Source organism: Dicentrarchus labrax, unplaced genomic scaffold (genome assembly GCF_905237075.1).
Source record: "Dicentrarchus labrax unplaced genomic scaffold, dlabrax2021, whole genome shotgun sequence".
NCBI lineage: Eukaryota > Metazoa > Chordata > Actinopteri > Moronidae > Dicentrarchus > Dicentrarchus labrax.
The window spans coordinates 21,797,030-21,814,163 of record NW_026136719.1 but is presented as its reverse complement, the minus strand read 5'-3'; the positions used below and the strand labels follow the sequence as shown (position 1 = coordinate 21,814,163).

The 17,134-nt window shown below is 40.9% G+C and overlaps 1 protein-coding gene across 2 annotated transcripts; it reads right to left on the bottom strand.

The window, feature by feature from the left end:
• Positions 1-304: 304 nt before the first annotated feature.
• On the bottom strand, positions 305-16,593 carry kctd3 (potassium channel tetramerization domain containing 3). 2 transcript variants are annotated; one of them, XM_051379324.1, is made up of 19 exons: positions 16,181-16,593; positions 15,651-15,704; positions 14,246-14,291; positions 13,601-13,674; positions 13,434-13,492; positions 12,628-12,708; positions 12,313-12,471; positions 8,934-9,024; positions 8,286-8,476; positions 7,750-7,865; positions 7,496-7,583; positions 7,137-7,253; positions 6,777-6,947; positions 6,398-6,553; positions 5,872-5,968; positions 5,469-5,659; positions 5,120-5,258; positions 4,789-4,911; positions 305-4,592 (listed from the first exon to the last, which is right to left on the bottom strand). In XM_051379324.1, the coding sequence occupies exons 1-19, from the start codon at positions 16,249-16,251 to the stop codon at positions 4,016-4,018; spliced, it is 2,601 nt and encodes an 866-aa protein (XP_051235284.1). In that variant the 5' UTR covers positions 16,252-16,593; the 3' UTR covers positions 305-4,015. The 2 variants fall into 2 exon arrangements, with proteins under 2 accessions (XP_051235284.1, XP_051235285.1); XM_051379325.1 differs by having other exon boundaries at positions 16,043-16,273.
• Positions 16,594-17,134: the final 541 nt, after the last annotated feature.

Below are 17,134 nucleotides of genomic sequence, written 5' to 3'. Positions count from 1 at the left end.
AAAATTGTGCACTCTGGCTGGTTATCCACACAAACTGAGTGCTAAAGAATCAGCAGTGACTGACAGCATTTGTTTCAGCCTGATTTCCCCTCTTACTGAGTCTAGTTCTAAAGGTCAAAATTTAAACTTGAACTACTATAAAATCAATTACCATGAGCACTGATGGTTTGTTTGGTTTCTTTTCACATCCCAAATATTTTTGATGACATTTTCCTGGAAGTCCAGAGTGAAGTTAATGGTCCTGGAACAATCATGTTTCAGCTTTGGACTAATACAAATTTGAATGATCTGAATGTTTGCTGTCTTCTTCAGAATGGAAAAATGACAATACAACTTTATTTCATCACTGTGCATTAACATCTTAATCTTATGAGAGTTCAAGAAAGTAAAAATGTCCAGTTCTGAGAGTTTTAGTGAACACAGTTGTAGTTTAAAATGCACGAACACTGAGACTCTGAAAGTTCAATGTCAACATTATATTTGATCATGGGTCAGTACTGTAGGCAACTGTAAATAATATTACAACATAATGCAACACTTTAAAACATACACAATGTAAAACAGTGACATACAGATAGGTCTTCATTTTAGCTCACTAGAATCTGGCTGTAATAAAATGTAAACATAGCCAGAGAGGAACTGAGGAACAACAGATAAGGACAGACAAACAGTTATGTGCAGAAATACCCATTAAACTATATAGTTTGTTTTCATATGTAAAATAAACACTAGCAAGTTACTTTTAATATTAGTCTTAATAGTGCAAGTGCAAATGCAGTTAGGTCCAAAGCATGGTGATATCAATATAGGCATTATATGATTATCAACAATATGTAAAGAACAACAGTGTAAGTATCAACACACATCAATGCATCCATTATTAGGATTTTGTTTTGAATATGTATGTCTGTTTCCATACAGTAAATGAGTGTATCAAAATGTACATCTTTGTACAAGCAGGGACCACGCGGTCAGTTCATCTTTTAAAATTAAAATGATAAGCAAAGTGCTAAACACTACTTCAAAAGAGGTTATATAGCTGCTGGATTTGGCAAAGTATAAATAACATTTCAGGATAGTTTTTCTCGTTATTTTTACCGTCACCAATTTTTACAGTTGTCCCCACAATGCTTATAAAAAAAGTACCGTAGATCAAGAGCTGGGCTGGTTTCTTTAACTTATCCCAAACAAACAGCTAGTGGAAATCTCACAGGGGATCTGATGGGTCGAACGGTAAATAATAAACAAGTTCAACTAATTAAGGTTGCTGCCATTTTTGAGCTGTCCTTTTAGGCCTTCACAACTATATCAGAACCAAGGTGCATTGTTTCCTACAGAGCATGAGTTGGTTCTCCTCAAACTACAAAGAACAAGCTACAGATTTTAAAAAAAATCCCCAGGTGTTGGGAGGAAGGATGGAATTTCCAGTTTTAATCTACGTCAAGATTATTTACAGTTTACAATAGATGCTGATAATTTAATATGTAATGCCTATCAATTCAAGTGACCATTAATGAAATCTAATTTGGCCTGATGTAAATGTGTCGTGAGGCAATTCCAGCCACAGCCAAGAGTGGACAGGTCCGTTATGGGGCTCAAAAATGAGCTCAGTCTTCACAAGCCTTTGGTCAGAATCCTTTTCAATGAAAACACACAAACAGGCTGATAACCGTCAAACGAGTTAAATAAGGCACTGCAACAGTCATCCAAAACAAGACACATTAAAATCTGTTTCAAAGGGAGTAAAGTGATGTAGTGTAGGTCCTTTTGAGTTCTGAGTTGAGTGTAGTTAAATTGTGATATTGTAAAAAAATAAAATATAAATAATAGTAATAGTTAGTGTGATCTCGCACAGGCACCACTGCTTTTTCTAACTGTGTGAACTGTCTTTGTTTAGACATCAAGGTCATAAAGGTCCTTATACTGTATATACCACAAAGCACTAAAAACAGATTTCTGTATAAATGTCGCTGAAGTTGATTCCATTACTGCGTGAATGTGATCTTCAATCTCCGAAATAAATTAAAACACTGACTGAAAGGCTCCAGCTGTGTGCCGCTAATTCGTATTCAAACTCACATTAACAGATGTTTCATGCAAATGGTTCGCCGTGGCAGGAAAAGCACAGTTGTAATTGATAATGATTGCATTCCATATAGGTGAGCTAGTTCCAGGGTCCTGGTATTGTGCATGCTGGCTCACTGTCATGGCTTACTGGGGCACTTGATGTAACTGGGCCATCACATTCACCTGTGCCTTTCCTGCAAGTCAAACTGTCTGCTGTGAAAAAGGCCAATACACTGCTTGTCACATGTTGCGCAGGACAGTTTCCATTTTTTTTTGCCTTTGTTGAAGAGCAAGGAGGCTTTTATGCTACCGTTAGTACAATGATAATAATGCAGTTTGCCTGTCCTGAAGCCTTGTTAGCCGCGTTAGTTTGGAAGTTCTGCATCTTAACTCCACTGTTGCATAGTTGTCATTGAGCCGTCAAACAACAACCCCAGGAAGGTTTTACTGCATTGCTGGAGCTGCAAAATGACTTTACTGCTTGCTGACTGTTGGCTTTTAGTGTCAAACAATAACCGTTGTGTCTCTGGCTGCAGCATTAGGATTCAAGTAGCTGCCAAGATTCTAGCTAGGGTAACATGTTTAATGTAAGTTTAAGTAAAAATTCACTAAACGACGAATTACACATACTGTCAGAGACACTTGACATCATCACGAGTTCTGTCTTCCTAAGGGGGCCTGATCTTTTTGATAAATCTATATGGAACTAGTGCTCAAACTATTAGTTTGTTTGGATAATCACCCAAAATATAATGGACAAAAATTTTAACTGTGCTGGCTCAGCTTCACAAATGTAAGGAGTTGCTATTTTTTCTGTTTTCTATCTTTGTAAAATTTTATATTTTTTTGTGAAACTTGAAGTTAGTCTCAAGTTTCTAAAATTTTACATTTTGTTCCAAAGCAGATGTTTCGTGTAAGCTTAAATAATTTAGGTCTGATTTTGAACAAAGTCATTCCCACCAGACTACAGGTCAAAAAAACACTTCTGATAAAAATTGAAGCTGTGCCTTTGTTAATTCAATTAGCTGTTTAAGGTTCTCAGAAGATAAAGCACTCCCTGGATAGTGTTTCTATTCGATTACTAGTACTGTGCTTTTTTGCTTGATTTTTTTTTTTGTGATGAACCTTGATGAGTTACTGATTCAATCTCCAAATCAGTGGCCAAAAGCTTGTGCTTCCACCAGACAGGCAGCAACGACACGCCTTTTCCTGGCCAAACAGACGTTTGCATGCTCCTGTAGTTACTGTATGTTTGTTAAGATGTAGAATGAACAACTTCAACACAGTGAGAGAAACCAATTTCAGCAGTTCTCCAGGATGATCTGAACAGCCATACTGCCATCCGATTTATGCCTCAAAGTACCACCCTCACTATCTGTTAAGACAACCCGAAGCAAACTGAGATAGTATGTGTGATAGAAGGTAAAATCTTAAAAAACAATTCAAAAACAAAATGCATTCCTGCCCTGGTTGATGAGATGGCATGCTGTCAGCATTTGGATGTTATGACTGCTTCTTGATGTCAGATTGTGTCGTTGAAAGTATGACACCAATGTTTGGATTCCACTAAGTTAAATTAAAAAAAAGATTTAAATAAAAGTTTTTCAGCGTATGGAGCAAACTGAGTTAAGAAGACTCATCCTGAGACATAGACTCATTCAAACATGTTAGCATCTTGTGTGTGAGTCCCCACAGAAGAAGGTCCTTTATCCAGTTACATCATGAGCCATCAAAAAAAACAACAACAAAAGAATAAAAACAAACGTTGTTAGGGTGGGGTGAAAAGTGGAGTATAAGCAATTGAAGTAGTTTCCTGTAGCTCAAGCCACATTCCTTCTCCACTGAGATATCCAGGCCTCATCTCCCACATGCACCTACAGGAAGCCTCCACAAGATGACTCCTCTGATTAGGGTGAAGAAAAGAAAAGGCTGGTGGACACATGGTGTGTCACAGGCTGCTGTCCTGATTGGACAGCTCAGGGGCCAGCTTCCTGTGTCGCGGTGATGTGGAGGAAGCAAGTTTAGTTGGGGAGGGGGAGGCGTTGGAAGATGAGTCGCTGCCACCGCCATCAGATCCAGAGGGGAGGGAGGAGAGGTGGGGCACTGGGGGAGCCCTCTTCCTCCCCAGAAAGCCTCCTTCTAGTACTCCCCTCTTCCTAACACCTCCCTCCGCCTTCGCGCCGTCTCCCCCTGATCCCTCTCCCTCCTCTGGTTGTGGGTGCACCTTTCGCCTGACGTCGCCTCCAGGAATCGGGCTGTCGGGAGGTTGCCGTGGAAACTCTTGATTGCCTTCTGCCTTCACCCCGGAAACGCCAGCTGTCATCATAGCCCCGATATTATTTGTAGAGCTTGAACCGGCTGTTCGGCAAGCCCAGAACTCCATAGCTGTGGCTCTCCTCTCACTGTCCTCAGGCCCAAAGTCACAGAGTGAACGGCGGGCGTCAGCGGTCTGGCCGGGGCCCTGTGTGGACGTCTGACCTGTGCTGTCCAGGATACCTCGACTCAGGCTGAAGTTCTGGAAGTCTCTACAAACAGATAGATGGATGGAGTCAGTTACAGGTGGAAAGATAAACGAACAAAATGCAGACAGAGACAAATTTTCCAACACAATCAGATTATTGTATACTGTATTTTAAAACTAGGAGTCCTGACTCCTGGTTTGGGATTGATCTATCTGCATCTGCATAATGTATCTGTACAGTGAGACAAACATTATTTTACCGGTAGCTATGGAAGGACTCTGTTCGTCTGGCACGGGCCAGCAGGGGGCTCTCTCTGTAGGGTCGCACAGCTCCATAAGTAGCCTGGCTCTCAGGAATGGGCTCTGGGGCCTGTAACTGCAGACTGAAAGACATGAAGGTGAATGAAACAGGTAAGATTATCTTATTTATTGGGATTACGGTATTGACACAAACATAAATGTATGTACGGATGTATCTGTAGTGACAGAGTTAGGAAGGTGAAATGTTGGCCATAGTTGATTGCTTCCTTATTTTGCATGTGTGTCCATCTGTTTGCCTTTAATGTGTTGTGTGTGAATGTTCTCTCTAACCTCGAGCAGGACTCTCTGAGGCGTGTGTGGTGCAGCACAGATGGGGCAGGGCTAATATTTGGTGTAGCACAGCGGGAGGTGCTCAGGTCGCATTGGTCCAACAGCTGCAGCAGCTCCTCTTCTGTAGGCCCACCTACATCTATCAAACACACACAGTATTTCATCAAAACAAACTATTACATTTAATCATAGAATCAGTCTATTCAGAATATTTAATGTTTTTTCTAGGTTATTAAATGCAGCCATAGACATTCTTGCTTTCAGTCCTGTTGTTTTTCATCACTTCTCCCATTAACACACTATCTCTCTCTCTCAACCTCCCCTCCTTCTTCCACTGATATTTCCTCACCTTCTCTCTTCTCCTCTCCTTTGTTAGCAGTGTCCATTGCAGTGGTCAGGTCCCACATCTGGATGCTGCCGTTGCCATGACCGGTGAATAGATAGCGCCGAGGTCGCGACCCCATCCGACTCGAACCCTCACACTCCCGTACCATGAAGCAAGAGATGGTGGTCCCGTCCACTGACTGCACTTCACAGATCCTTACAAGCGCGCCACACACACACACACACACACACACACACACACACACACACACACACACACACACTCTAACATGTTAGCATGCAAATAGACAGTACCAACAGCTTACAGATAAGTTGAATAGAAAGAAATTTAGTGACAATAAAAGACAGTTCCATAAAGGTCAGAGGAGCAAAAAGTGAAAGAGAAAGACAGGTTGAGAATATTCTACCTCTTTCCAGTAGATGACAGTCTCACAAACAGTTTGTTGGTGATGGGGATCACCTTCTGTATGAAAACCTGCTGATCGTCTCTCTCTCCAAATGGACCTAAGAGCAGAAAACACTTAGTCTCTACCTGCACATCAAACATTTAGTAGAACACAAAACTAGGGTGCTTGACCATTTTGAAAATAATTATTAATACTCGATTTGTCCTCTTTTGCAAGTGATGTGTGCATGATTGTGGCTCTTTCAGGCAATGAACCAGCTCTTTGATCAAGTTACAGTTAAAAACGCAGATAGGGAGAACAGCTGGAAACACACATATTCAAATCTGCACATAGTGTACCTGCTATCTACAGAATTTGAATGCAAAACTAAGATCTAACCGTTAAATGTCACTCCCAAACCTGTTTGTCTGTTCCAAGCACAGTATCAGACAACACCAGTTCTCCACTATAATTATAACTGCATCCATCCTTCACATAAATCTTTCAGTTTTCTTCAGATTCTTTGCATCTTCTCTTCTTTACCCACCTATATCATTCCCAGAGCAGTAGCTCCCGTGGCTCTCTGTCTCCTCCAGGGACAGTATTTTGAAGGAAGCCAGTGGAGTGGAGCCTGGCTGGGTGGAGATCATCCCTCTGAACCGGGTCACTGTCCACGTCCGAACGTGGTTGTTGTCCGCACACACTAACACACACAGAACAAAAACAACCACAAACAACCACATCATTTTTCCATCACAGGTATACACCCAGGTGCGTAACAGAGAACACAATGAACAAGAGATTATTAGAATGTGTCAACAGTCTGCACATGTGCCATTGTCTAGTATATTCCTCCATTACCGAGTTCCCTCTATCAGCAGGGAAACTGTCTGTTTAACCCCTCCTGCATGTTACACCTTCCTCACCTGATACCAGATGTTTCTCAGACAGCATAATCTTTGTCACTGGGCTTCTGTGCACTGTGAAGGTCTGAAAGAGCTGGGGACCCGATCCCACTGTCTCCGGGTGTTGCACGATCACTCTGACCGCACCGCTGCTAGTCCCGTAGGCTATCTCTATCCAGTTCCCACTCACACCTGAGAGCACAGAGAGGACAGAACGTTTTAATACAGGTTAGTAACTGTGATTTATGTTACATCCAAAAACGGCCTGTTTATATCCCAGGAGGTGAAACTGAGGGAGGGAAACAAGAGGTGGTGTATTTTTAAGTCAATTTTCTTTTTTAGAGGAGAAAAATAAGCATGGAGAAAAAAAACTGCACTGACTGGTCTTAGGCGTGAGGTAGACAGACAGCGCAGTGATGGCATCATTTGAAGGGTCGTGATAAAGCTCTGTCACTAGAAGATCATTATCCTTCATCCTCAGTGGAAACTTTTGCATGTCTGAAATGAACAAGACAAAATATGAATGTGCTGAAGTTTGACAGGTTTGATTTTTATTAAATCTAGATACAGTATTCAATCCCCTTATTGACTCACAATCCTTTAGATAATCTATGAAAAGGCTGTCATTTGTTGTACCATATCACTTTCTTGTAAAGAACAAAACACATCCAGTAAACTGAGTGACAGACAGAAGCTAACTCTGGGTGTATGCATGTGTTTGTGTGTATAAATGCGTGTACCTATGTAGTAGATAGATCCATTGTTACAGCCCAGTAGTAGGAAGGATCCTGCTGTGTCACAACTGGTAATAGGAACCACGTCTTGAACCTAACACACACACACAAAAACGTGATCTCACGGTACAGTGTTTGAAAGCGCTGCACGTTCAATAAAGTCAAATACAAGCACACAGTATACAAACATCTGCTGATGTTCGCTCACTTAGTAAAACACACACATGGAAGAGAAACACACACTCACATGCCCCTCCTACCTGCCAGTGCTGTGTGACGGCATTCCACACCCCAACCTTCCCTGTATGGCTTGTAGCCACCAGCTGGTTCCCGATGAAGAAGAGATCATCAACAGGTACACCGAGACTGAATACACCTGTGGTGGTGGGGAGAGATAAGAGTTAGTGTACATTTGTAGCCAGGGGTAAAGTAGGTGGAGGGTGAAGGCCAAGTCACAGAGACTGCATAAAATAACATAATAATTATGAAATAACGTGCATAAAAGAAAATAATAATTCAAGGCACATCACTCCTTGCCACCTTGTTGTCGTTATATCCAGTTTAGATACTTCTTGTGTGTGCATACCAGTGACTGAAGCCATGATGTGAAGTTGGAGGATTTTTTTGTGCCTCTGACCTATATATTTAATTCCCTTTCCCTAGTGCAATTAATGTGTGAAATATGTTTTAAAATAAATGTTTCTGGTTTAAGTGGCATTATTCTGTACAGATTTAGAGAGCTCTTCCTGATTCTCCTGTACGGTCGGTAGGAAGCATGCAGTAATTATCTCTTTACCTATCTCATTGCCGCTGCCTCCATCTTGGATGCTCCAGAGGATGATACTGCTTTCAGAGGCGGCGGCCACCATCTTGTCCTTGTCTCCATGCGGGCCGCCAACCACCTTGGCGTTAAGCGCGATGCGTTCAATGGTCCAGTCAAGGTAGGGGGAGGAAAACACCTGCTGCCATCCAGAAGATTCCTTTATCCTGTAACAAGAGCACACATGAGCAAACATTTCCCTCTGCTTTTATTCTTACTCAAAGGATCAACAGTGTTTCATAACTGAAATGATAAGGACAGTTTATCAAAGAGGAGGAATGCTTTTATAACTTTTTTCATCCTATCCGTGTCAAAGTCCTATGAGCCTTCATACGGTTGTGGACAACACACACTGACATGTGACCTGACCAAGTTGACACCTTTGTTTACTTCTATATATTTGCCCTTTATCAATTCCACTTAGATTTTTTCAGGCTTTTTCCGTTATAGATATTGAGCCAAAGATGACACCTTTTGTACTGGTACAGGTATAAGAACATTTAGTGAGAAATATGAGACACAACAGATAATGACTCCATCTTCATTAATAATTTAACGTCTCCCTGTTACGAACTATAGAGTGGATGGTAAATGTTTTAACCAATCACGTTGTGGCAGTATTACCTATAGCAGATGACAAAATGTGCATAAGCTGCTACAATCCAGTTGTGGTGTCCCGTTATAATCAGCACCTTCCTGGGGTCAACCACAGGACCTACACAAACAAACAAACACACACACATGAAATACAAATAAACACACTACTTTCATAGCCTGATAATCTGACTGAATTTCCATTTTGTTTTAACTTCACTTTTGTCATTATCCGAACTGCTGAATGAAATAGAAATGAAGGCAGTGATTCAAATGTCAATTTAATTTCAAATTATTGCATGATATAAAACTCCAATCCCAAATTCCTCCAATCCCAAATTCTTCTCCATCAGTCCAGAGCACAGACACTCTTTGTTTACTGTAGCTCACTATATTGTCTGATGTTATCCTCAACAGAGAGTAGGCCGATGTGAAAGTAGGCTACCTCAGTCAGCGCACTAAAAGGATGTGTCAGGTCACATTAGCTCCAGCATTAATGCACACGCACAGAAACACAAGCACACACAGATGTGGAAGAGCATAAACAGTAAATCTACTATATTCTCTCTCTCTCTCTCTCTCTCCCCCTCTCTCTCTCTCTCTCTCTCTCTCTCTCTCTCTCTCTCTCTCTCTCTCTCTCTCTCTCTCTCTCTCTCTCTCTCTCTCTCTCTCTCTCTCAGCTTTATTGGCATGAGTGTAAAACAAAAATATTGCCAAAGTTACAAATAAGTTACATAATAAGAACAATTTCATACATTTCATTAAATAAGTAAATAAAACAGTAAAAGTTGTTTGTGTGTGTTAATAAAAAGTAAAATAATAATAATAATAATTTTTAAAAAAACAACAACTAAAAAAAAAATTATTTTATATATTTATCCATCTGAGTTTCCACTGGTTGTCCTCAGTTTGTGGCATGAGGAGACATATTTTGCTGCAATTATTGGACATTTGGGCATTTCTCCCAGTAAATAGGGGAGTTTCTGTGTGTCTGATATAAATTCGAAATCGGGGTATATTTGGGAAATGTTTGCGAAGTGTTTTTCTCTTAAGGTTTTATATTTAGGGCATGAGGTTAGAAAGTGCAGCTCTGTCTCTACCTGTCCTCTGTCACACTGGGAGCACAGTCTCCCCTCTTCTGGTAGCCAGTTCTGTCTGTCTGAGGCTGTGCTCACTCAGTCTGTACATTGTCAACATTTTTCTTAGTTTAGGACATTTTATTGTGCTCAGGTAATTTGCCAGTATGAATTCTTCAACATTGTAATTTACTTTATGTTCTGGTCGTTTCTTTCTAGTATTCAATATATTTTTTTCCTTTTTGCTTGTTGATAATTGGGTTTGGTCTGAATGAGTTGGTGTTGCTGTCCTGAGGCTGTTGGGGACATGTTACTGCAGAGAGCCTCAGGACCAGCTGGCTGAGGGGACTGTTCTCTGGTTTCAGCTCCTGGTATGTTAGGGCTTTGTGATGGTATGTCTGGGGGTTAACGGATTTTAAGTGATTGTAAAATTTAATTGATCTTTTCTGTATTTTTAGTAGGATGGGGTATTGGCCGAGCTCTGCTCTGCACAGATTATTTGGTGTTTTTCTCTGCACCTGCAGGATGCTCTTACAGAACTCGGTGTGGAAAGATTCTATGATTGTTTTGTCCCATTTATCAAATTCATTATTAGGGACCGAGCACTAACAAGTTCAAGGACCCTATTGTTCCTCTAGGAATTATTATTATACCTCTGGGACTTCGACCGCATATTTGGCCCCCGCAACATGCTCAAAATGCCATGAAAATTTGCACAAAATTCAAACGTAGCTAAAATACCGATATGACATTGTCCCCGTGCACGGGCGCCGCCAAATGTCTAAGTCATTTTGACTTTTTGGGCTTGTATTTGAACGAACTCCTCCTAGGGAATTTATCGGATCTGCTTCAAAATTGGTCAGTGCAGTCAAAACATGGTGCTGAATGAACGCTGTTCATTTTTTGACTGTACGTTGAAGGGCGTGTCCGTGGCGTGCCGTCAAAGTTGGCCATTTTGAACGAATGTCACACTGTGATGTCATTTTTGGCATTTCAGGGCTTCTATTTTAACTAACTCCTCCTACAGGTTCTACTGGATGAACTTCAAAATTGGTCAGTGCAGTCAGTTTTTTTCGTCCAACATTGTGCCCGTGGCGTGGCGTCCCGTGGCATCCAATTTCAAACCTTCGCCATAAAAGAGGGATTCGTCATAACTTCTGCGTACATGATCCGACTGCAACGAAACTTCACATGTTCGATAAGAGTCCCGCCCTGAACACGTCAATGTGATAATGTTCGGTAATTGTCAGAGCGCCACCTAAAATAAAATGCAAAACACATTGTTGATTATATGTGATGACTGCGGTGAGGGGGCGTGTCTGTAGCGTGGCGGGAAATTTTGATGTACCGACCACAAAACACGAATTTGCTATAACTTGAGTGTACATTGTCCAATCAGCTCCAAACTTCACATGTCTGATAAGAGTCCCGCCCTGAACACGTGTATGTGATAATATTCAGTAAAAGTGCGAGCGCCACCTAGTGGTGAAAGGAAATGTCATTTTTATATACTTCCATGTTCTACTCCTAGTAGGATGATCAGATCAAGCTGAAATCTAGTCAGAAAATGGAAAACATGTTCTTAATGATATTTCTTGATTGTGGTGAGTTTTTGTTACAGGGCGTGTCCGTGGTTTGTCCCTCAGAGACTTTCACAGCCATGTTGAGGTTTCCTGTGTATGTAATGTTGAGGCCACGGTAAGTGTAGTTTTTTGTATGTTGTAATTTAGTGGTGTCTAAACAGAAATTGTGTGTAACCTGATTTCTGTATTGTTTCTGAAAGATCATTATCTTAGTCTTTGCTGTGTTTACTGTCAGGGCCAAGGTCTGACAAAATCTCTGCAGGAGATTAAGGTGCTGCTGCAAACCTCCTTTAGTAGGTGAAAGCAACACTAAGTCATCTGCATATAGCAGACCTCTGATCCCTGTGTCGTTCAGGGTGAGGCCAGGTGCCGTGGAACGCTCTAGTTGGTTCGCTAATTCACTGATATATAGATTGAAGAGAATTGGACTGAGATTGCATCCCTGCCTCACTCCCCGGCCCTGGGAGAAGAACGCTGTTTGTTTGTTTCCAATCTTTACGGCACATTCACTTTTTGTATACATGTTCTTAATCAGATCATATGTTTTTCCTCCAATGCCACTTTCAAGTAGCCTATAGAAAAGGCCCTCATGCCAGATGGAATCAAAGGCTTTTTTGAAGTCAACGAAACAGGCATATACCTTTCTTTTCTCTACCAGGGTGACTGTCAAAATAACAGTCATTGATACATTTGCTGCTTGCTTTTTTATGCTAAGATAAGATGAAACTTATATAGAGATGGATTACTCACCCAGTTTGTGGTTGTCATCTGTTCCAGGTGGGCCAGAGAGGGAAGGGTGAGGAGGGGGACCAACGCGGGTGAAGCCCTCTGCTCCACCTGGACCCGGCCGCTCATCAGAGGAGGAGCCAGTGGCTGCTGAGGCAGGGCTCAACTTGCGGGCAGGGATGGCTGTCAAGCAAAGATACACCAAGATGAATAACTATAATTTGGATTTAGTCATTTAGCAACTGCTTTTGGAACATCTGTACAATATTCTGTTCACGGTTAATTGGTTTTACTCTATTTTCAGTTCATTTTCTGTATTGCTCAGTTTCATATCTTTACCTGGGGGCGGCAGGTAACCATGGAAGAGAACACTTCCACACGATGAACGGTCCAGTTCCTCACAGAGCAGCAGGCGCCGTACTGCACACATGCACATACACAAACACAAGAATAAGTGACTAATTATTAATAGCTGCAAAATATGAAAAAATAAAAAATTTTATCTACTCATGACTATACATTGGCTCGTATAGTTTTTTCATTGACGCATATCATAATAGATCATCCTTTTGCTGTATGGTATTTCTTCATTTTGTGTTTTCTTTAGTCATTTTTACAAAGTTAATGAGAGATTTAACATTACTGATTAGATCGTGTCTTTGAAATGGAGCAATACACTTTAAATTGTATGTGATCACTTTGCTTTGTATCTTTGTATCATGTGCACTGCTGTGTATATTGTGATTTTAGGCAGGTTATCAGTTGTCACAAAGGTAACTTTCCCATTCAAGTAGATTAGACACTGCAGGGAAGTTACAAACACTGAAACAGGAAGTAAAACAACATTAAAGTACATGGAACTAACAGTAATGGGATTTGGACCTTGGTCAAGCTGTATTTGAAGCCAAAACCACATCTGACAATACAGGACAACATTTCCCTTTCCTTCTCTGCTGGTATGCAATACCAAAGACATGTAGAGACTGCTGACAAATCTTGTGACAAAAATGTATTAGCTACAGACAATACTTGATATACAGGCAGGTGCATTATGACATTTCCATAACGTCTATACGTGTCACTACTTGTGCTAAGAACAAAGCTGCTACTTCCATTTCCTACACAACCTCTGTACAGCAACATACCTAAAGGAGTAATCCCGTAAAACTCTGCTTCATGTCGCAGGATGCTGATGTTGACACCCCTACAGAGGAAAAACCAGCATAAGTATAGTGTAAGATCCTGGTCAACACAATGTCTTCATAAAATAAACATTTATGGATAATTTCCGAATAGAGTCGTGACTCCTTACCGCAAGTCCAACTCTTTGGTTCGGAGGAAATTTAAAATTGGGGCAAAAGCTGTAGGGTCTCTGTCGATAAATATCTGGAAGCAGAGGAACATATATTATGATGTAAAATGCAGGGCTTAATCGAGTGGTGTAAAAATATGTACATCAATACAACAGAGCAGGAACCGTACACAAAAATAGTGCTGAGATGATTAGGTGAATTAAAAGAAAATGAATTGACAACAATTTAGATAATCAGTAATAACTTAAGTTGCAAAGGACATCTGCATGTTCCAGCCCCGCAAACGTGAGAATTTGCTGCTTTTCTCTCTAAATGGAATAACTTTTCTAGTTTTGCCATGGGCTGTTTCACAACTTTGTGACAATTTACATCTTAACTGTCAATCAAAAATGATTGAATTATTCATCTGTAATGTAAATGTAGTCCTACACAAACCAGTACAAAACAGTGTCTCATCTAACAATAATTTGTTTGTGAGGATACACATAATCTTAGGGCAATGCGTCAGATTTCAGTAAGTTGCATCAGAACAGAACCAATTTCATGTCATGTCCTATCTGCTGGAAACTTTTAGAGAATTTTCAGATGTGGCCGGCAGATGCTGTCCTAGTTTTCAAATAAGACGCAACAAAGGCTATACTCACAGCTCCAGTTTCATCCCGAAGAGTGGATATCCTTCCACTCAGCAAACTGGAAAAACACACACACACACACACACACACACTTCTCCAGTTAACCCAAACCCTTCTTCTCCATTTCCACTTACCAGCGGTGTTACCACTACCTGAAGTAAACACAAATTATTTGCACGGTAAAAAATACTTGATTTTATACTACTACAGATTAGTGCTGCATCAGGATGTACTGCAAGTTTGTATGACAGATTATTTTATATGGACCGTACACTGCAGACAGTTGGGGGCAATGAGACTGACAGGCAGGCAGGCAGACAGGTGTACTGGCAGACAGACTGACTACTTGGTCAGCTGTTGTCAAACTACGAGCTCAGTCCAGTGTTTGGGCTTGTTACGACTGGTATTTTCCCAGCCCCAATCAGCTGTTTCCCTTCAACAGCGGGTTCCCCTCTAGAGCAGGAATCACACCTAAATAACTCACTCAAAACATGTGCTCACATAAGCTCAAACATACATACTCCATATTGTAATGGATGGCATTTCCCCCCTTGCAATCTACGGTATATCTCCTGCCTGTTTACAACTCTAGTGTGCTAATGTCACTCTATATGTATATATGTTTTTGTTCTTTACCCATCTTTAAAGTGCATGCCCTGTGTTGTTTTTGCTTTGCTGTATCTTAGGAAGCTTTTAGCACATTGGCATTGAAAAAATGACTTTTTGGCTAATTCAACAATTTGCATTTGACTGTCACAGTGTTCACATTGAATATTGGATGAATATAAAACCAGAGGTTTGCCTCATTAAAATAAAAAACATTTACATTTATAAAAGTGACGCAGCTGAGTTGATCTTCTACTTAATTGTAATCTCCTGATATTTCCCATCACCAGAATGGTAGAAGTATGAAGCAAGATGGAACATCCCTACTTAACATTAATTATGTAATATACATTTTTTGTCAAGTTGCAAATGCCCCATGACCGGATGACTTTGACCTGTTTCTGGTACTATTCCTATATGCAGCAGCAATAGTACTTGTACAGTTTATTAAGTCTAGTCTCAGGGGCAGTCTAGTGAAGGTATATTTAATTTCATGCTGGTCTGGGTCCCTGGTTTCAAATACTTCATGTACGTGTTATAACGCTCACTGTGGTTATGTAGAAACATTCAGTTCCATTTTTGCCATACACAGCCGAATCTTCTTCATAATATCTAACACTGCACTTAAAATAATTCAATTGATTCATCAGAGATCTAATCTAGTCGAGCTGCTAGATAACATTTCACAATTCAACCTGCATAGCATTCATGTGACTTGTCATTAGTTGTAGGACTAACACTTGCACAAACTCTCCAGATCAATTCCATGCACCATCAGCTTTTAAAGTCAAAATGCGGACATTTAACTAACCTTGAGAAGAAAGAGTCTGGGATCCACATCAGAGTCTGTCTGGAGGTGCTGAACCTAGAGTATAAAGACACAACAGTAGCACATTTATTACAAACACAGTGAAACATGTATAGGTCAGTGACACTTTATGAGCATGGAAATGGTGGATGGATCATTTGTTGACCAAGACGCATGTCATTCATGAAAACTTGTTGAAGAAATTCATCACTAAATCGCACCAATGTTATAATGCAGATGTATGAATATGTTCAATTTAAAACATCAAGAAACACCATAGTGTGTGTGTGTGTGTGTGTGTGTGTGTGTGTGTGTGTGTGTGTGTGTGTGCGCGCGCGCGCGAAAGGAAGAGAGTGTTAAAGTGAATGATGAAGAGTACTGATGAAGTACACAACCTTGAGTGGTGTTATCTACTTCAGCTACATCCATGGCTGCTTGGCCATGCAGATATCATCATACACGTACGTAGCCAGAGCTCAAATTTCCCAAATGATGACCATCATCTGTCGGGCTGTCCGGTTGGCGAAGCTTACCTTGTCCCACCGACGTTTAACTGGATGATATCTCCCATCCCAGGCGTTACATTGTTACCATTCGTAGCCATGATGACCTGAACTACGGGCTGTTGTACAGAAAAGTCACCGTTATCGCCGTTGCTGTCACGAAAGCTAGCTTGCTAACGCTCCTCTCCAGCTCTGCCGATGTCCCGACTCCCCAGCCTCACCACCTCTCCCTCGTCCCACCTTCCATAAAATATCCGCTATAAACGACCTATGCGGACGGCTTCGGTGTCGTTGAGCCTCCGCATAGTGGGCGAACACAGGAGTCTTTTTATCCAAAAGACAGACACAAGAAACCCTTTATCGTCCAGCGGCCAGTTTGCATCGTTGCCCTGTATGTAACTAAATCGTGGATGACATCTTGCGCAGAATATTAGCAACGTGAAACAGCTGTACAAACAGTCTACAAGCGAGGCGAGAGTGTTCACCTCCGACAACTTCCGCTTTCGCTTAAACCACGTAGATTGGATCCCTAATGTTAAACTGTTCTTTTCATGAAAAAGACGTATTTGGTAAAGCCAAATAGCATAACATGTATGGGTTTAATGAGTTACCGAAACTGGTATTTCAGATATGGACACACTTTTACATAGCTGTAGGCCCGTTCCCTCCTAATTAGCATTAAGGACGTGAACCATCTTGATGGGTCTTTGAGCTGCTCACCATCAGAACCAGTGCGCTTGATTTTAGTATTTATTTAAGTTTTATGAATATTGAGGCGGCAACTATGCTTAAAAGGTACATATAGTACATAAAACGACTCATCACAATAAATGTTGAACTAAATGTGGGTTGTTCTAAAGTCTTTATTCAGTATAAATGTATTAAATCTTGTAGCTGAAGAAGCGACACAAGCTGTATAATTTTGTTTTTAACGGTGCTGTGCTGGAGATAAAACAAACACACATTACGTTGGGAGACGTTATA